Source organism: Myripristis murdjan, chromosome 18, assembly GCF_902150065.1.
Source record: "Myripristis murdjan chromosome 18, fMyrMur1.1, whole genome shotgun sequence".
Classification (NCBI taxonomy): Eukaryota; Metazoa; Chordata; class Actinopteri; order Holocentriformes; family Holocentridae; genus Myripristis; species Myripristis murdjan.
The window spans coordinates 13,357,584-13,379,300 of NC_043997.1; the positions used below are offsets into that span (position 1 = coordinate 13,357,584).

Sequence of the window (21,717 nt, forward strand, 5' to 3'; positions counted from 1 at the left end):
TATCTTCAATTCCCCTGCAGGATTAAACAGAATAATTAACTTAAACAAGATTTCTGAATCCAACGTGAGTTTAAAATTTTGGTTAAAAACCCATCATTTTTATGTAGGAAGTTTTAATTTTGCATTTGACAGAGAGGAAACCCTGTGCTCCAGGGCTTTTATTCATTTGATTTTTGGATGCATGTTTTTTTTTTCAAGACATTTAAACAGCTTACTTGGCCCGACGCTAGAAAATCTGTATGTACATGTATAGATGCGGTGGTGCGACTAGTAATAAGTGAGCGAATGCAGATTACAGGGCAGTGCAGCCATGACTGTTTTGATGTGATGGTGTGTGGGCACGGCAGCACCGTCATCGCCTCTCATCCCTTGCTTTTTTCCTTCTGTATGTATACCCACCTCTAAAATCTTTGCACTTCATCTCCGTGTCATTCATCCGCTTCCTCTTGGCCTTGTCTTTCATCTCACCCCTGACACTATCCCTACACTGCCCCCCCCCTTCCGAATCACTCCCCCTTTGCAATGTAAGAGGCTGAGGTTTAGGAGGAGGAGGAGGAGGAGAAAGAGAGGAGAGCCGTCTGGAATCCATTAGCCAGTTGAGGCATCAGTGTTTCACTGTGGGAACCTTATTGATTGCCCTCCTCTATAATTATTCCACCTCCACTCCCTCCTTCTGGCTCTTGCTCCAATCGCGCTCTCTCGCTCTCCTTTTGCTCTCTCGCCGTCTTTGCCTTTCCTCTCCTTTTCCTTTTTGTTCCTGTTTGTTTCCTTCCTGATGTTTTCACACTTTCTGCTTGCCTAAAACTAACTAAAACAGCACGCTTTCTGTTTTTGTTTGATGCAACTTAGCACCAGTATGCAAAAACGGCCACATCCTACACCAGCAGAAAGCCTCTCACGTGCACGCGCACACTCACACACACACTCACACACACACACACACACACACACACACACACACACACACCCCTCCCCACAGCCACCTCCACGTGCCGCGTTCATGCACCTCCACCACTGCCTTGTGCCAGCTACGGGCTGTAAGCCGAGTGTTACTGTAGCGCCTTAATAGACGGATGTGATGAAAGGGGAACCTGCAGGGAGAAGGAGGAAAGAGGCAGCAACCGGGCCATTGATTTTTCTATTCTAGTCCTCCCCTCTCTTTACTTTTCACTCCCTTTCTTTTCTTTTTTCTCTCTTGTACTCCCTCAACGGTTCAGGCTCAGGAAGCCAGCATTTTCTACAGAGGCCTTTTTATGAGTGAACATGGGGGGCATTTGTCAGCACTTTATTTGATTTTTTTGGTTGAGCTTATTAGGCAAAGATGGAACACAGGAGTGGGGTGCACTGATTAAAAATACAGTGCTAAAATACAATGACAACAAAAATTTTATTTAAAAAAAGGGCTGAAGAGACTTAAGAAATATTTCATATATTCTAATAAACAAAAAATATATAACAATGAAATGAAATAGGGCAAGCATAGACTTTCCAAAAGACAAAATTTTCACTCTTATAAAAGGAAACCAAGATCAAGTGCAGTCTTTCAAACTATGTTACCAAAATGAATCTTCCCATCCTTTCTGTCGGGGCATTTTTTTGTTTCCCCAGTTTCCGGGGCATTTTTTTTGTTTCCCCAGTTTCCGGGGCATTTTTTTTGTTTCCCCAGTTTCCGGGGTATTTTTTGTCTCTGGTTTGTTCATTTCATCCTCTGAGTATAGTGTTTGCATCTGTCAGCCCTAAGGGAGATCTTTGAATAGGCCAGACCACCTTACCCAAATAATTTCTGGTACAAGAAAAAAGAGAAGCTGAGCTGTCTGTCTTGACTTGAATGTGTCTTAAGTAATTGATTCATGACTGGTGTATTGCTCTTTACTCTGGTATTGTGTTTACTCTGTGATATGTGGTGTTTTTGACTATTACGTCATTGGTAAATGCACAGTGTATGTCAGGTTTTCAGCTATGACTCAGGTAGTGCTGGCTGATTGATTTGTCATGCACTGCAAGCACTTAGTGTTTCCACGAACCTGGCCATCCAGTTAGATTTAATTTAATGGTTAAAGGTGTATTATACTGTTCTTAAAATGACCAATGGTAGAGTAAACTACAGTAGAAACTAAAAAGAGCTGTGGACAGTGATAGAACTCATGCACAGAGAAATTTTTCAAGGTTTTGTACGCTAGATGAGTGAAATCGACCACCATGTGTGCAACAAACCCCCAGTTTTGGGCTTGCATGGCGTGATGATGACATAGTTCACTTATTGTTTTAATTTTTCAAGGGTTAGGGGTTAAAGAGCCCCTGTGGTGTGGAGTTTCAGAGCGGTCGCCCTCCCTGTAGCTGTGCAAATAATCCAACTGTCAAATAGGTTGACTTAAATACTTTACAGCCGTCAGCTCCACCCTTCTATGGGTATGATGGCATCAGTGTCAGTGAGTTTGACTGCAGACAATAAAAAATAATTGCATATATATGTTCAGATCAAATTTGAGTTTGTCCGAAATTCTAAAATTTTCCGTTTTACTTCGTTATTGTCATCTGTAGTGATTATTTGCATAAGAACACAACATTCAAATTAGTAGTAAATTAGTTTTTGTATTTGTCCTTCAAACAAGTGTATTCAAGTGTCTTGCCAAAATATAAATTTCACAAGATTAATTTGAGCACATCATGATAATATAATAATTTACATTCACCCATTATTAATATTTATTGAATAGATCTTGAACACATCATAATGTAAGTCAGTGCAACCTCTAAAGAGCTCAGTGACACCCAGGTGTCTGTTCCAACAGACACCTGTTGGAACCACCGAACACCACAGGATGGTGTTCGGTTAGCTTGTACCAGTAACTGTTGTTGCTGGCGTTACTGGGGCAATGATTGATGATCAGTTCATAATAATATTTTTCACAGGTCTCACATTTAAGTCGACAAAGGGGACAGCCAGTGATTACTGACAGTCTCAGCAAGAGAAGAAACGCTCAGTTGTAGTCAGCACTCAGTAGTGGAAAACACTGTTTGGAGCCTCTATAGATGTGCCATCGATCCAATTTGTCATCTGCCTGTCAAGTGACAGGCAAATAATAATAATGATAATAAAGTCCATGGGTTCCTCTTTTGTCCCAGAAGTGTCCCACAGAAGATGTTTGTATGTCCCAAACACATTTTTTCCCATCTCTGGAACGCCTGGACACCATTAGTCTCGAGCCCTAAGGGCAGAGCAAATAATTTAAAAGGAGTGTGGGCGGAGTTTGTTTTTCTGCAGACATCATGATGGTCCTCTAAATTACCACACCACAATTTAGCTAGAATGCGTGCCGGCAGTTCGGTGAAACTGACATGCAAAATACAGTTAAAACTGAGCTGCATTGTACAGCTAAACATGCTCAGCTCTCTAATCAGATATTTGTTCACTTTTCACTATTTATACCTCTGCTGTTTTTGCTGACAATATTTTAATTGTAAATTGTATTGCACTGGATGTTTGACTGGAGCTTCATGCCTGTCCGTCTGCCTCCCAGTGTACGTATCTTTGCAGATGTCAGCATCACAAAGCGCTGCTCCCTGGAGGTGTGTCTTGACTCCTGTACAAAGAGGATATATTTTATGTCAAATTTCAGAGGATGGGTGCAAATAGTATGGTCTTTCACCTCTATATTGTGTGTCCTTGTTACCTAAATGAGCTAACAGTCAAATTGAGCTTCCTGTTTCAATCATGTGTAGCAGCCTGATGAACATCAGAACACGAAACAACTAAAGGGCACGCCCAAAATATCCTTTTTCAGCAAATCTAAACTATTACTGTAACTCTTAACCATTTTTGAACTACAAATTCTGAAATTATTCTTCCATTCAATGTGCCATCAGTCAATTAGTGAGGACAGTTGAGTGAGCAGTGTTTTCCCTTATGCTGCATAGCATAGCTGCTGCTTTTAATCGTTTTTATACATTTTCATTTTACATGTTTTCGGTCACATTGTAAATTTGTAGCATTTTCAATCTCCTCATTAGGCAAACACAGCAGTGCCCATGGTTGATCTCCCAAGCTCTTTGATTCTTCAGGTTGTTTGCAGGAATTACCGCAGCACTTCATATCTCTCTTACAGTACACAAGTTCTTACTCTATTAAATCCCTGTGGTATTTCTAGTATTGAATACTGCATATTACCTCAGCTCAAGTGAGATCTGCCTTTAGCTATTATGCACCACTGAACTGGAAAAAAACATCAGGAAATTATCAAGTCAGATACACTTGGATTCCATTTTTACAATTCAGGTCAGCATTAACCCAAGTGAAGCAGGAAGACGGTGCCTTTTTAATCTGTGTATTTGTGGTGTACACTCTTTGGTATTTATCTGCACCACCAACAGTACTTGATCTTGTTAGATCATAGACTCGTCGGTCTGATGTCCACTCTGCTGTTAAAGATACCCAATCTAGTTTTCCTTCCTTGTAAACACGCTTTGTTTTGTGTGTTTGTGTGTGTCTGAGGCCTAATAAACATGCTGAATGCATTTCCTACCTCAAAACACATCTGCAAAGCTTTATTTTGGAATATTTTGAAAGTTGCATTGTTTATGTTGGTATGTGTAATACGTCGCCCCCATGCTCATGGCATGCAGGAACAACAGCATGTTATGTAAACAAAACAGGAAGCCCGTTTTCCTCGTTTGCCCTATAACGCCACTAGTGGTCACAAACTGCACTGGATGCCTTTTTAATTTGTGACAGTCTTGACCCTCATGCGCTTTACTGTTGGCTTGTTGTGGTTTTTGTGATCTAGGAATTGTTGGTTAATTTGCACACTAGCGGTTGCTCTGAATTCTGCATAAATTAAACAGCCAAAAGGCAACCGGCAAGACAAGATTATAACTGTCGAGGCAGGACCTGTGTTTGACCTGCCTGAGGAGATAGAATAAAGTTCAGTGGCTCTACACCTGCTTTAATGTGCCTGCAGTGATGATAACACACACACACACACACACACCTACACGTCCTGTCGCTTGCCTCTGTTTGAGCTCTCTGCCACTGCAAGTTGTCAAGGCCACAGTTACCTTTGTGTGTATGTGTGTGTGTGTGTGTGTGTGTGTGAGAGAGAGAGAGAAAGAGTGAGCGCAGCATACCATTCCCATTGTGTTAATGTGATGTTTACACTGTGTGTGTTTGTGGTTGATAACCAGCCCACTCATGTTTTCTTTTCGCTCTTATGTCTTTGCAGGAAGTTCGGTGAGCGCCCTCAGCCACAGCGCCTCACAAGGTAGTGTAAAACACACTCTCACAAACACCCACCCACACCCGCACACGCATAGAGCACATTTAACGTCCTATCACCATGGTTGATGGTATGTCGGGCATGATGTTGTCTTGGTGAGATCAGTGTGTTTGTGTTTTTTTCTTCTTTGTTTGTTTTTCCTCACAGTCACTCAACAACAATGCATGACAGAAACTAACACTTAATCTGATAAGAATTAAGAACACCTTGCTTCACAGATATCAATATTGAGAAAAAAAAAATTTTTTTCAACTTTGCTATAAAACTTTAGTCCATAATGAGTTCCATGTACGACACAAGAACAATGTGGAAAAAAATGAATTGAAAAATGAATATTAATGCATTTACTCGGTGATTAGGAATCAAGAAAGCTAGTGGATTTAACTGGTGCTCCTTTTACTATGAGATTTGAAGCACATCAGTCCGCATGACTTTAAAGTTGAAATCTTTTTAACTTATAGGCTTTTGTGCTTTGCATTTTAGAATATTCTTTGATTTCAGAAATGCTAGAAATGTGTAAAAATGTCCTTTCCATTGTGTCTTGTGCCAGCGCTCTAAGAGGAAGTTCTCGGCAGAGACGCAGCCATATGCTGGTGTCTTAGAGTGAATATCCTCCACAGTCCTTTATATTGTTGCACTGCTCTATGAATGAACTGAATCAGAGCAAAAAGACTCGCTGTTCCTTTTTACAGATCATCCAAGTGAGGCTGGATGTGATTTTTTTTTTTTTTTAAGCTTTTTCCAGGATCTCTGATTTAAGAGTTTTCCTGTTTATGATTGCAGCCCTGATAGAGGTTAAGGTAACTGACATGTTAGTGTGGAACAAAACTTTGCTTTGCAGTACACAAACACACTGTCTGGACAAGTGGCATAGCAAGCTTTTTGATTTTTACTCAGTGCTCTCATGTATGCTCCAAGTCATTTGGGTTAACATAGACAGTTGATTGGTCTTGCTTATGGAGGTCTGTGCATTTCTGTATGTGTGTGTGTGTGTGTGTGTGTGTGTGTATGTGTGTGCGTGCGCACATGCGTATGTCAGACTGTCAAAGCAAGTGTTTTGGTAAGGGGCTTGGTGTGCATATTTAGGGGGGAATTATTTGTCTGTATATGTGTATATGCACTTGTTTGCGTGTTGGTCTTTTTCTTTGTTAGAGCTTCATCTCGCCACTCTGGTGTGTGTGTGTGTGTGTGTGTGTGTGTGTGTGTGTGTGTGTGTGTGTGTGTGTGTGTGTGTGTGTGTGTGTGTGTGTGTGTGTGTGTGTGTGTATGCGCGCGCGCGCGCATGCACATGCATGTGTGTGTGCTCGTCTTCGCGCGTGGCGCTCAGCAGGGAAAATGAGTGGTTGCATATTGCCTGGAACAGCCGAGCATGGTTTTTGGAAAAAGGGGCCCCAGCACCTTTTGATGTGTCCCCATCTTCATTCATGTGCTGCCAGTCCGCTGGCTTGCACCGGCCCCTCCATTTGTCTGATGGTTTTGATGGCCAGAAATATGACAGACACAAAACACTTTTTACCCAGCAGCAGAAAGGCACAGAACAAAACTGCTTTAATGTGTGTGTGTGTGTGTGTGTGTGTGTGTGTGTGTGTGTGTGTGTGTGTGTGTGTGTGTGAGTGAATGTCTTTCTACCCCTGTATGTCATGGTGCTCTGTTCTTTGTGTTCATCTCTGTTTATCAGGCTCAGTGTCTTCATGTCTGCACGTTCACTCACACCCACTTGTCCCCCCTTTGCCCCTCCCAAGGCAGTGGCTCTGTGATTTTCTCTCTGGCAGCAGCAGAGACAGCTAAAATCTTGCAAGGTCCTGTAGGGGCTTTTTAGGGCAGCTAAAGCTCCGGGTCCTGCAGGGCCGCCCTGTCAGGAAGGCTATTCGACTGGAAATACAATACATGACACACATACATAGGCAAACGACCGCACATGCACATGCACGCAGATAAACACACACAGATTTGAGCACAGACTGGCAGACACATTAATACACATGCATGCTGACACATACACACATGCACAAACAAAAACAGCCAGACATGAACATGCACACTGGCTGGATCCGCTGCCTCCTCTGTTGCTTTGGAGAATAAACCCTTGAAGGGGCGGCTCCCCGAACAGAGGAACAGAGGAAGGACCAGCTCTGCAGAATCCATCGCCTCAGTAGGAGCAGCTCCATAGAAACTGCCTGTCAGTTATCAACTTCTTTGTCAAAAACCCTTAATGCCCGACTGATAAGCAACTCTAACGACTTATTTTGGTCTGGAGCGTGGCAGCGTGCTGCCAGCCTCCATTTGAATGTTTTAAAATGAGGAAGATCCTGAGTGGATCAAGATGTCTGTTTTAATAAAGTTGGGAAGCTCGAGAGGCAGTGTGTGGGATTCTCGTCATGATTCCAAAATATGTTTTAGCATTCACGTGTTTTGTACATTTTTGCAGTTTCTGGATTGTGTAATAGGTAGATTTTGTTTTCCCCATGTGAAAATTTTGTCACAATGCTGTACATTCACAATTTGCTGTCTGCTCTCATTGTTGACATTCAGTTGGCTGAATTTTAAATGACTTTGCTCATTGTTTCCAAGGACCATTGATGTTCTGAGCAGACAGGCATCCCACACCTGTGGCACAAAATGACAAGATGCAGCACTTTGTTTTCGCACTGTTTTTTAAATGTAGTAAAATGTCCTCGCCTGCTTTAATTTTGATTTTGCTGACAGTACTTTATTATGCATCAGGTCATTAAATTCTAGACCACTTTTTCTTCATCAGAATTTCACAGGGTTACAACTTCCTTTAGGAAGTTAGACATTAAACGCTGAACAGTGGCTTACGTGTTGACCTCTTGTCCTAGATCTGAAAGTTTCAGTTTGAGCTTATTTGCACACCGGTATAAGTTAAATGAAAGGAAAAAAAAAGAATATCCAGAAGAGATTACAGATCTTCAGGGCAGTTAAAACATATGTATTTACTCTGTTAAAAACAACATACTAATAGGTGCCTTACGTTAAAAAAAAAAAAAAAAGTACAAAAAAAGGTTGAGTGAGGAATCCCAAGTGTTTGATAGTTGACGTCTTAACTCAAGCTGTGCACCACAGATGTGTGTAATCTACCTATTGTGATGCACTGGGGCGCAGTTTGATTATCCTAATTAAGCTGTTTCACTGTGCACACGTGTATTTGTGTGCCCCTGCTCTGTGTGTGTGTTTTGGTGGACCTCTGTGCTGTAGATGCTGTGCCAGATGTACATGACAGATGCCTGTCTGCCCTGCTGCATCTGTAGTCCAGCTTAGCTCGGTCCCTCTACCCTGCTACACACACACACATTCTGCACATACCTTGACCCCACTCTGCCTGTTAAATGTTCTTCTTCCCTTTTCGAAATCTGTCTGACTCTTTGTATCTTGCTTGTCAAGCACTTCCTTCCTTGTTCTCTGTCATCTTTATCTGTATCTGTCTGTCTCCCATCTGTCTCTGTCTCCTCTGTAGCTCAGGATCAGTGATTACCATCCACACTATTTAGCTTAGCACTGGCCAAATTTATTCTGTTCATAATGCCATTACCAGGAAACGATGTATGCTTCTTCTCACCTGGTACCTAGGCCTTGTAACAGTTGAAGTCAATGCCATTTCACACCTACTTCATCAAAGTGTTGCAGCAGGTGTCTGTGGTTCCTGTGCATCACACCAAGGCCTCCGCTGTAGCTCACATTCATCTCTCCAAAAATGAAACTGTGCGTAGATGCAGGGCGATGCTAGGCCGCAACAACTGTGGTCCACTTGACCTCTTTGTCCTTCCACCATGGTTGTGGTTAGTGCTGCAACTTATTGATTTCATTACTTTGATTAATCCACTTTTAGGTTATGTTAATGGTATATGTTAAAAATAATGACAAATCACATATTATCAGGGCCAAAACCAAAATTTCAAAATTATGTACTTAGCCTGACCAGCAGCCATAAAACCCCAAAGTTTTATTTTATAATAATATGAAATAGAAGAAAGCAAGCAAACCTCAGTGTTTATGAAGCTGTGACCAGCAACTCTTTGGTATTTTTACTTGATAATTTATTGAAGTGATAAACCACTTATTAAAATTATAATCTTAATTTTCTGTCAGAGGGCTATTGATTGCTTCAGCACCAGTTGCGGTTGATTTCCAAGGTAGAAGATTCAAAATCGTGTGCACATCCAACCCACGTTGGGCCCAGGACACAGCAGGACACAGCAGGACACAGATACAAGTTACTGGAAGAACATCATCCTCACACTGAATATCAAAGCTGTCCATCAGGCGAACTTAGCTTGACGGAGACCCTAACAGTTGAAACATTGCATAATAATTACTGTGGGAGCTTTGATGTTCAGTGTGTGGTTGATTTCCACTCGTAGTAAAGACAAAATGGAGCCAGCTGAGGAGAGACAAGCTGAGGAGGTTTGCAAATATGTTTATTTTTACAACACATCAAAATCATAAATATAGCCAGATGTCACAAAATTGATGGCAAGAAATTTCCCAAAATGTTCTGGACCCCAGCAGTTTCTCCACCAGTGGATGCTCTTTTTTTTTTTTTTTTTTTTTTTAAACATTGTAAATGCGATTGTTTCAGTTTTTATGTGCTTTGCGAGGACAGAATTAATTAAAACTTGGCACTGCTGTCAGTCTATGTGCAGACCCACCAGTGCAGATCTACAAATATTTTAAACTCCGTAGAAAACTAAGGTGCAGCTACACTTTGACGCAGAACTATAAAACAGTCTTGACACCTAACAATCACATGGGACCAATAAATACCCTTTAGGAGGATTTCTCTGTCAAAGTAAATGCCAGTAAAAATGAACCTGTTACTTATTGCTCTCGCTCTTCTGATGCTTGCTCTGTGTCCTAATTTGCTCTTCAGCTGGTTACACCAACCACCGAGCAAAAGCTGAGTAATTGCAATTGTGGCAAACAACATCTTGAGCTTCATCTTTACTCCATTCTTAAAAATCGACATGGCTGGTGAAATATTCAAAGTGACTGGTGAACCACCAGGACCATAGATAAAAAGTTTGTTTTCTGCTCTGGTTGCTCAGCTGCATTGCCCTCGCCTTTCTTTGCTGATCATGTGTTGCGTGCTGGATTTCATAATGCCTGTGGATGCGGTTTTGTGCGTGTGTCTGCTCGTCTGATTCACTGGAGGGTGAAATGCCAATATTTGTCACATCCTGCCTCAAATCACTTGATTCACAGCGTTGATTCCTTGTTTTTCACAATTTGTCATCTCACTGGTGTTTTAGTTTGACTATGAGTGTAAGTTATCCTTTCTCTTTTGTTTTTATACAGTGGGCATTGGGCAGTGCCAGACACATCTGTGTGTGCTCTCTTGTTGTGTATATGTATGTGTGTGTGTGTGTGTCTGCTTGCTGCTCTCACATAGGAAGTTGAGCTTTGCGCTGGTCACCGTCTCTCTCACTTCTCCTTAAAGCCTGAGGGAAAGTCCTATTTTCTGTCAAGTGGTTTGTATGTGTCAGTGTTTTAATACATTGGTGGTCACCTAGATGTCCTTTTTCTCCCTTCACCGTCACTGATCTTTGGTAATATTATTAGTTTAATCCTGTGTGCCTTCTCTGTCTTCTCAGAAACTCTCGTTCAAGTTGATAGTTTACATCAAAGCCTCATCTTCAACGATGTTTTGTATATTCTGATCGCATGAGTCATACAGTAGGCAACTTTTTTTTTAGGGAATAGTGTCCTCACTATTGCACCAGTATTGTTTCATCTCAAAAGAAATTCTTTCCAGGAACATCTTAATAGATTTTTGACTTTTTGGCTCACTGTGTTGTTTATTTCTGCAAGCATTTCCTCGCTCAAAAAATCTTGAGTTGCATCGCTGGCCTTACCGACCTTTTCAGCACCAGCCAGTGGTTTCTCAGGGGTAACATCGAGGCCAACTTTCAAACTTGCCCCGAAGCCTGTTTCTGCTGGCTTTTCTTGCTGTTTATCTCTGAGCCTTTTTTTATGTAGTTCATTGTATGCATTGCATGTTTCTATGGAGATTCAAAAAAATAACAAAAAAAACCTGAAAATTATTTGATCAGATTAAACTTTGTCATCATTACTATGGCAAATTTCATAACAATTGTTAGGTCTTGGTAATCCAAGACCCAAATACTCCAACAAGGGCCTTGTTGGACTGGATGGTTGCATTATTTTGTGAAAATTTTCTGTCGCTGCAGTGCTGTTTGCAGTGACAGAGTTACTCGCACAACTGATCTAAAATTTAGATACATTTATCTGCTGAATGTGTGGTTTTCAACGCCGCTTTGAATGAAGTGGAGGGCAGAGAAGCTCATTCAGGTCGATACAGGCCTAAAACCAGGAAATTACAACAGGCTGGCTATGTGGTGGAAAGAGCACCCACAGTGATGACTCTCACATTGCAGTATTATAAATTGCATTGGATATTGCACCACTCTCAAAAAAACTGCATGTAATATTGCTTAATGTAGGTTTAAATTGTAGTAATCAGCACCTAATATATTTGGTGTGTCATTACTGTCAATTGCTGATCAAATCATTTTTCCTCTTTGGCATAATGCTGTTGACGCATTTCCTCCTGCTTTACTTATTTACTGTCAAAGCCAGTCATCTGGATAATCTCTTTATCAGCTCGTCACTGCCACAGATAAATCCTCTCTGACTGTTAAGCCATGACACTTAACACTTATTATACCTGTGGTCACTCCCGATATTCAGCAAAAAAAAGCAGCACATCTTGTTAGCAGACATCGCTGCTCCATATATGGCTGCGATTTAAATTAGCCTTAGAAGTAAATATTAATAATTTGTGCCTAACTTGCTCAAAACCAGCACATTGTTTAACACATTCAGTCAGTAGTGTTGTTTATAGATGTCATCAGGAATTATTTTGTACTTTGTATCGTACTTTTCGTACTTTAGTATTTCAGAGTGAAAGAACAAGTCTTTGTCCTCCTTTGTCTTTTTATCTCCACTTGTATCATCATCCCGATGACTTTGGTATGTGCCGTCAATTCTCAGCCCTTGCATCTCTGTCTGTTTCCCTTTAGTGTTGAACAGACTAGACTTGAAACAACCTGTCATGCCTGCTTGACAGCCAAGGCTCATTCATAACTTGAAGCCTGGGCCATTACAGCAAATCCATGACAAGTGCGTTTCCCCTACCGTAGAATTTTCCCAAGCTGGGACATCAGCATCAACCACTGCCTGAGAAATGGACTGCTAGAATTTAATTTGATTGTTGCAGACTGTAGGCTGTGCTGGTTATCGATCCTGGAGTTATTTTAGGGAGCTGTGAAATGAGTATCGGGGCCTGACAGGGCAAAGTGAATGACGCTACATAAAGATTCACTGTGAGTGATGGCTTCATCTCGTGGTGAAGCCTCTCTGTCTTGGTTTCTAACCCCACCCTAACCCAAATCTATCCACAGTGGTCTTGAATGATTTGAGGTCTGATGAAAGCAGCGGTAATCACAGGCCAGGGCTGTGTCAGATACCCTCAACAGTTCTGGGATATTCTGCAGTGGTAAAAATGTTGGTCTTCTGACATATTGAATTAAGCCCCATTTTCTGAGGATTGTTTTCCTGAACAGTGTCTGAGTTTTAATTACTGACACAGGAGGTCTGTAATTTCATATATCCATTTGGATGGGATTAGAATCTCGGGAATTTCTGCTCAATATTACAGAGACCGGGAGTTGCTAGTCCCTTGATATATGCGTCACACACAGCCACATGATGACTCGAAGACAGCTGAAAACATGTCGAATAAGTGAACAAATAGGGCACACAGTATTCTTTAAGGATGCTTTTTTCTCCTGAAAACACCTTCATTCAGTTTCTTAAATAGGTTTCCTTTTGGATGGGGCTAAAACTATCAGAGGTCCTGAATTTTACAAAAAACAGGTAATTCGCTGTAATTATCACTAAGGTCGTCTGAGTAAAAGTAAACAAACACATGGTCGATTCGAATGGGATTAATATGACCAGTGATGTTTGTGATTCATGAAATTGCTTGACGCCCCCTCTAAAGCTAAACCTGTCTGAACTGGTCCTGATACAGTTATTTAAATTGAGCCTGTGTACCTACAGCTACTTCTTACGTCTGACCAGGAGTCCATCTTCTTTACATCTCACAGATTCTCAAGCGGTTGCAAATGAGGGAATTTATCCAGAAATAATGTTGTCGCTGTAAAACCTGAGATGGAATTCCATAAAGATTTTATGCATGTCTGATTTTTCTCCAGTGGTATCGGATACTTAGACACAGTGTCTGCCAAGGTCCACTGAAGCTGTTCTGACAGTTAATGGTGGCCCATTTTCCTGCTCAGACATTGATTATACAGAAACCGCCCTTATTGTTGTAGTACTTCCTTCACCTTCATCATGTCTCATTAGATCAATAGGGGATGCTGTATAGGCGCCTATTGTTTGAGGTACTTTGGAAGAGACAGCAGTTAATGATATGAGGTAAATGACTTGATACTTGATGAAACCTGATGAAAAGTGTGCAGGCAGTATCTGCACTTTGGAAGATGGCCTGATGGGAATATTAGTGGGCTGTGTTAAAAGTCTAGCATTCTTAGACGTTTGCAGTGTATAAGTGTGTGTGTGTGTGTGTGTGTGTGTGTGTGTGTGTGTGTGTGTGTGTGCGCGCGCGCACACTCTGTTTTTCCCCATCTGTGATGCCACCGGTTGGCAGGTCACAGGCGCTGTCAGAGGTGTCCAATGACATGTGCCCTGCAGGTATGACATCACTGGGTTTGTACTGTGTGTTCCCTAAGTAATCAGTCAGAATATGGGCTCAGGGGTGTTCCTGGGCTGTGTGTGTGTGTGTGTGTGTGTGTGTGTGTGTGTGTTTTTGTGTTTTTGTGTGTTTTTGTGTGCATATGGGATGCTTGTGAGTTGAGCCTACCCTTGAGCATCAGAGGCAGGTTGTTATTTATTAGAACAACCATAGGTTCCCAAGCTTCAATGACTATTCATTTTATTGCATTAAATCAAAGAAGAACAAATGTTGCTAATGTGGCTGGAGACTCCATATTCGCCATACGCTATTGAGACGTGTTGAAAGTATCAAACTGCATGCCGGGTGAGTGGCACCTGGCCTGGTTGACTGTGTCAATAAAGTTTGTTCAGAACAGAGACACTACAGCATAAACCAGATTAATCAGCAGCAGATTACGGTTGGGCGATTGACTGCATAATTCATGTCATTCACATCAAAAATTAAATAGAGGCTTTTATCTAGGAGGAAAATGGGCATTATTGACCAAGGAAATTGTGCTTCTCAGGGCGCATTATGGTTCTATTTTGGCTTGAGGAAAAAAAACATTCTGGAAGAATCTGCAGAATAACCATAGATTTTTATTTATTTATTTATTGGTTTTTTTTAGGCATTTCTGCTTTTATTTGACAGTCACAGTAGAGAGAGAGAGACAGGACAGGCAGCAAAGGGCCTGAAGTTGGATTCAAACCCAGGACGCTGCGATCAGGACTCAGCCTTAGTATGTGGTATGTGCTCTTATCCAATGAGCTGCCAGGGCACCGCAGAACAACCATAGATTCTATTCATCACCGATAATGGATTCAATTCAATTCAGTTCAATTTTATTTATTTATATAGCCCAGAATTACAAATTACAAATTTGTCCCACGGGGGTTTACAGGAATACAACATCCTCTGTCCTTAGACACTCACATCGGATGAGGAACAACTCCCTAAAAAAGCCCCTGGATGGATGTCATTGTCCACTGTTGCACCTCAACTGCAAATGCTCCAGTTACACACAGATAGAGGGAGATTAGCTGTTGCTACAGGAAAAATCATTTTTGGACAACCTGAATGAAACACACAATCCTTGTTTCTGTAAACCTGCAGTCACATTGACATATTTACATCATGCCAAGCTATATTACTTTCAGATTTCAACACTTCAATAAATAATCCATTAATTTTTGCACTACTTGGTTGGCCAATGACATTTTCATTCTGCTAGACCTAAGATGTTATCATATCTTTGTTGTAGTTTGATGCTTTTGGAGACAGCATGTGGATAGCTACAGATTTCAGCTTCAAACACTATCATGCAAATAATTCAGAAAGTTTGGAATCAAATAAAGGTTCTGCATCTGGCTTTGAGTCGAGTCACGCACGCCCCTTTTCTTTCTCGATCAGTGTACACAGTCTAATTTTCACCTCCAGGTGTTGAAATGGTTTTAGCAGAAGTGCATAGCTTTGAAACTGTTGCATTCCTATAATGATATCTGCACTGTCTCACCCTTGCAAACTGATTCAGTAATTTAGAAAATACAGAATTATTACAGCGCATGTTTTAATTCTGTGAAGAGATTCAAATAGCAGGTTTTACTTGGAAAATCATTTTCTCATCCACATCATGATACAGGATATGAAACATTTCCCGGCCCTTCTCTGCCAGACGGATAAGCCATAACCCCTCTCGGCCTTCCTCCTCATCCTTGCTGCCAACCCCACCCACCCACCTCAGCCCCCACCCACACACACACACACACACACACACAGACACTCGCACACACACACACACACAGACACTCGCACATACACACCCTCTTCACTCCCCATCCATCCCTCTCGTGTCTTGGGGGCCCTTGCTTTCCATAACAAAGGACAGTCTAACCCGAGCCTGCGGCTCGCTATTGCATGGCAAGTGGAAAGCTGTGTGTGTGTGTGTGTGTGTGTGTGTGTGTGTGTGTGTGTGTGTGTGTGTGTGTGTGTGTGTGTGTGTGTGTGTGTGTGTGTGTCTGAGTGGAGAACCCTCAGAGCACCCCGGCGTGTCAGGTGTCGCTGACATCTGTGCAAGTGTTGTGTGTGGAGGGTGAACGGGTGAATGTGTGCTATCTCCATGCGTGTGATGTGTCTTTATTGCGCATTGACCCCTGCTGTTCGACCCATCATGAGCTCGACTGGTTCCAGAAATGTTGAAGTAATTTCTGCCCGTGTGTGTGTGTGTGTGTGTGTGTGTGTGTCTACGGGAGTGAGGTGCGGGGTGGCGGGAGGTTTTGGCTTAGTTGACAGAAGTAATTGGAGCACAGACCTTGCAACATTTTGACATGAGGATTCTTTGGTGGTGAGCTCAGCGCTTTGGGTTTTTTTTTTTTTTTCTCTTTTTCCTTTCCTCTTCTCGCCTTTACCCCCACCCCCACCCCCCAACTCCCCCAGTGTTCCTCCCCGTGTTCCTTGCTGTCCCTCTGAGCCGTTCATTAACAGTTCAAACCCCCCAAATGAACCCAGCTGGGGAGAATACAGCTTTTTGGCCAGCAGACCATGCAGGCTCCAGGGCGTTGCAGGGGTCACTGCGAGTGTACGAGTGCGTACACGTATTTGTGTAAGTTCTCAATCCATACTTCACACTTATGCCGCTGTATTTTCCGCCCATCCACTCCAAATTGCTGCCTTTTTAAAAACCCGGCTAGATGATCCCCCTCCGTCTCCCTGTGCTTTATCTTTAAGGCCCGACACACCCAGTATCTCTTCATGTCATCTGCCTGATCGCATAATGTCCTGTTGTTAATAAACTTTTTCTCTGTCCTGTCTTCCTGTTCCTCCACTCTTTTCTCTCTCCCCTCTTTTCCTTATTGTCTGCCAACAGAGAAGCAATGAGGAATTACCTGAAGGAGCGGGGCGACCAGACTGTCCTGATCCTGCATGCAAAAGTTGCACAGAAATCCTACGGCAATGAGAAAAGGTGGGTGAATTACATACATTGGCTCCTTCCTGGTATCCACCAACACCAGTACTCTCAGGCCTGTTGTTGAGTATGGGCACGCATCAGCTGATCGAGAGAAACAGGACAATTTTAGCAGTTGACTGGTGACAACCTTTTGTCCAGTCTGCCACTAAATGTATGTGCCCCCCCCCCCCAAAAAAAAACAGACTTTTGAGTTTGTTCGAGTTTGCACTTTATTTTTGTTTGGAAAAGAAAGAGTTTTTTTTTTTTAATGTGACATCTTTAAATAATAGGACAGGCAAAAATTTTGATAAGGTTTTTTAAAAATTGGTCGTCAGGATTAGAGCAAAAAAAAAAAAAAGCAATTGGTGCATCCCTGGTTTAGTACACTGCTTGCACACAGATCTGCCCTGGAGTGAACTAACAGAAATGTGAAGCAAAAATACAAATAACTTTGCCTTGTTTGCCTAACCTTGTCCAGCAGCTCCTTGTCTGTGCTGGCAGTTGTGCACAGAAACACCAGGCTCATGATGTGATATTTCCAAACAATCAATACTGACGTGTTCAGGCTTCTAGCTAAGTGTTTGTGTTTGTCAATGTATTTGGTGTGCCTGCATGGACACAATGACTCTTAGCGTTTTTTTTTTTACACCTTTGCCCTTGGAGCCATATGCGTCCACACTGACCCAGAATCAAATCATGCAAGAACCTTTATTCCTGTCCTGAATCTGTTTCCCTGTTTTTGTTCATGCTGTTCCTCCCACTCTTCTTTATTTATGAACCGTCAAAAGGGATCAGGCTAAGGCGAAAAAGAACTTAAGACCGAATGAGAGACCCACACATTCCTGCTTGCCTCCATGTGGTGTGGGTATTTTGACCCCTCTGGCCTTCCATACCCGCAGAGGTCAGAGGAGGAAATGAGTGGAGGTCTTCTCTCCACAGGGGCATCATTCAGGTGAAGGCCGCAGAGGGCCGGAAGGAGGGGAGATTAGAGGATTCGGGTGCAGAGGTTCAGGGACAAAAGAGCACAGGTTTGATTCTTTTTAAAACCCTCTGAGGTGCACAGGACGGTTTGAAGACAGGACAGACAAACCTTTCACCCAAATCTTGATAAGTAGTCACATTGCACTGCTGTTTCCCATCTCAAATATTACTTTTCCATTCTTTGCATGTATGAATCAAAGGAATGTCTTCATTTCTTCATCTGTTCACCGGTACTTGTTGATGCTGCCACCGTCCGCCATGACAGCAGCTGTGTGTGAGGTCAGAGGTCAAAGAGTAACCAGTAATGTGATTAAATTCTGTGCGCATGGCCCATTTTTATTCGTCAACTGTCCATTGCAAATTATCCTTTTTCTTTCAATCAAATAAAAAGTTTCCCCCTCAAGCAAGAGTTTAAACTTTTAGTCACTTTTTTTTTTCTTTTTTTCTTTTTTCTTTTTTTTTGCATTTTGTTCAACATTTGCTGTTTTCCATCAAGCATTTTTCATCTGATATGGCAAAACGCACATAATAAAAAGAGCTGATGGAACACAGTTCTTGCCAAACAATATTAAAAATCTTAAATAAAAAAAAAAAGAAAAGAAAAAGAGCTAGAGACAGACATGATGTTTAAAAACAGGCAGATAGTGGCATGATATATTGGTAAATTGATGAACTGGTGTAACTGGTGGGGGGGTTGGTGGACCCTGGTTAGTAGTCTCAGCTACTGCTTTCTATCTCAAACTTTTCTCCTTCTTACTCTCCCTCTGTAACACACTTTCTCCTGCACTCTTGAACTTTCCAGCTCTTTCTTTCTCCCTCAGACTCTTTCTATAACTACCCTGACTTTCTGACTCTTTCTCTCTTTCTCTGTCAAACTTTGTCCAGCCCCCCACCTTCCCTCACTCTTTAACTCTCTCCTTCCCTCCATCCTCCCCCTGTTTTCTTGGCCGAGCTGTAACCCTGCCTGCAATCTCATCAGGCCTATCTCTTGGTAAATCAGCTGTTGCGGGCCAACTCGGAGACACCTAAGAGAGTTGGAGCACAAGAGGAGGGAAGGAAGGATGGAGGGAGAGAAAGCGAGCGAGCGGTTGAGATCGAGCTGAATTCCTCAGCTGATGTCGGCTGTCTCGTCCAGTTAAAGTGACACCATTGAGGCCAAGGGTAGTGAGGGTTAGCCAGCTCGACACTCCTGGGAAATGCACGCACTTGCAGACACTTCCACACACTCATATGCACGCACACAAACATACACAAACACACAACTACAGATTTTTTTTTCCATCCATGCCAGTTGCAGTCAAATAAAACAGAGCTTTACTTTTAAGGTCCATTTGTCCAAAACTATTATCTGCTCAGCCTCCCAGTTCCAGCTTTCACTGTTTTCAGTCCTGTGTATTACACAGTTGGACTGCAGTTCATCTGCTTCATCTCTGTTTATTCCCTGTGCTTAACAGCTTGGTGAGATTCCAGGATTTTCAATATATCAGAGCCTGTTGTTGGTTATGAATTAATGATCTGTCCTTACTTACAGTGACAGTAGTGTGTACGGTTGAATGTAATGGTGAACAGTGACAATATACTATTATTTGAACTGCATTCATGTAAAATTTCATTCTGGGTATTGGGCAGTATTACATGTAGCTTAAAAGTGTTCAAGTTCCCAGTTACAGTTAGTAAGGCCTTTTCCACTACAACATTAAGTAACCTTTTGGCTTTTCTTTGGCACTAAATACAGCAACTTTGGATTTCCCGTTCACCAAGGGTCCAGCTCCAGTTGATTTTTTTTTTTTTTTTTTTTTGGTCCCTGCTCAACATCTGGGACTCACAGGAACCAGTAGGACCTTGTGGGCAGGACAACTTAACATGATTGGTTATACATATTTGCGTTGCTGAGAGCTGGTAGTAAATTTGCATCGAAGCAGAAGCAATTTGTTGTAACCCGTTGAGCATACAAACAATCCAAATGCAGAAAAACGCAACACCATAGAGTAACAACGACGTCCAAGATCTCATGGCCATTTTGTCAGATGATGACATTCAGTGGAAGCGTAAGTGTCCTCTCCACTTAAGTCATCAATTGTCACTCATCAATTGTCATAAATGGAACGGTCACAGGTTCCTACTGAAATTGGTTGAAACGGAAATGATAAATTGAACCGGATCTAGCGCCAGTTCCTGTGTGCGCTCCCATTTGGGCTAGTTCTTGTTTCTTGCTGTGCTGTGGAAAAGGGCATTAACATGTGCCAGTTGTGAGCCGACTGCAGAATTTTAAGTTTCACTTTTGTTTCACAGCTGAGTCTGCATTAGTTTATGATGTGACAGAGAACATAACGTGTGGCCAGCTTTTTGTTTTAGTTTGAGTTAGATCAATTCTATACATCTATAGCCTATGTACAACCACTTTTGTGGTGGCTGTGCTGATATTATGGCAGTGTGCCACACATGAGCCTATGCATGGCAAACCTAGTGAGTAGAGGGTTTAGGTAGGCATTCTCTTTCTGTCTTTTCTTTCTCGCTGTCTCTCTCTGTTCTCTTTTTATAGGAGGTGAAAGTAGACAAACACCCACAGAGACTGGTGTTGCGAAATGGGTCACTTTCCCGTTCTACACTGACACACAGAAAGTCATTTGAAGTTTGCTAGTTCTGTGATGAGTTGATTTTACATCAGCCTCCCTCCCTTTGTTCCTTTTGAAATGCAGGGGATTTCTGTCAAATTTGATTTACACGCTTTTTCTTCCCTTTTTAGTTTGCTTGACAAGACAAGTTGTCCTGGCTGAAATGTAAGATGTCAGTGTCATGTCTTTGCTTGGTTTATCAAAAATCCCTGTTATCTGCACATTGAAAGTCTTAAACTGGAAAATATTAAAGTAATACAACTTTAAAAAATGAATTTATAGAATATTCTGTGTCAGCCACATTTGATGTAGTTGTTATTCTGCAAGAAATTATGAGAACATTTTTCAAGCAAGTAGATTGGAAAAGTATGGCATCTTGGAGTGGAAAATCTGAAGAAACCCTGTTTGTACATTTTATTTGTGGTACTGGTTTATATTTCTTTTGTTATGCACAGATTTTCCATGCTGAACTGATCACAGTAGCATCTGCTAAATTAAACCTGACAGATTGGGACAGAGTGTTTAGTTAAGTTGTAGATACTGTATGTTCATAGATAGTTGGACTCTTTGGTTGTAGCTTGGTGCAGTTTTGCCCTCTAGTGGTATAAAAAGAAAGATGCACCATCCATACTATTAAACATGGGTATTAGATTTTTTTTTGTCAGTGGTTTGTGTTTGGACTGAATTTCCATAATATAAGCCAGTTTTATTTTTGAAACAGGTTTCAAGCATAATTAATATAGTTTCTCAGCTAGGGTCAGTATTTTTAAGGAAAATTGAACACAAGTTCATCCTTACCACTTTGTCATACACTTGCCAACCATGCACATGTCGTTTCTTTTTTTGTTTTTAATTCATATACATTTATATGTACTATATGTAAATTTATATATTTCTTATTTTACATTTTTATGATTTATCTTGAAGCTGATATATATTTTAATGAGGCAGGCTGACAGAGAGCACATTCACATTTACAGTAACTGGCTGAGGGATTAGTTTCTGGAGGATGGAGGATGATTCACACACTGATTCTCATGTGGGAGCTTCTCAGCACAGCCACAGTCTTGTACTGTTGGCCACTGAGCGGCTCCAATTTAGCAACTGGGGCTTAGTGCCTTGTTGAGG

At 41.7% G+C, this 21,717-nt stretch overlaps 1 protein-coding gene across 2 annotated transcripts in view; it reads left to right on the plus strand.

Moving 5' to 3' along the window:
* Positions 1-21,717, plus strand: part of rbpjb (recombination signal binding protein for immunoglobulin kappa J region b) — a 60,846-nt gene that overhangs the window by 25,827 nt on the left and 13,302 nt on the right. For both annotated transcript variants that reach the window (XM_030075901.1, XM_030075900.1), the window contains exons 2-3: positions 5,220-5,258; positions 16,913-17,008. In XM_030075901.1, the coding sequence (XP_029931761.1) occupies positions 5,220-5,258; positions 16,913-17,008 (135 nt within the window). The remainder of the gene's footprint in view (positions 1-5,219; positions 5,259-16,912; positions 17,009-21,717) is intronic.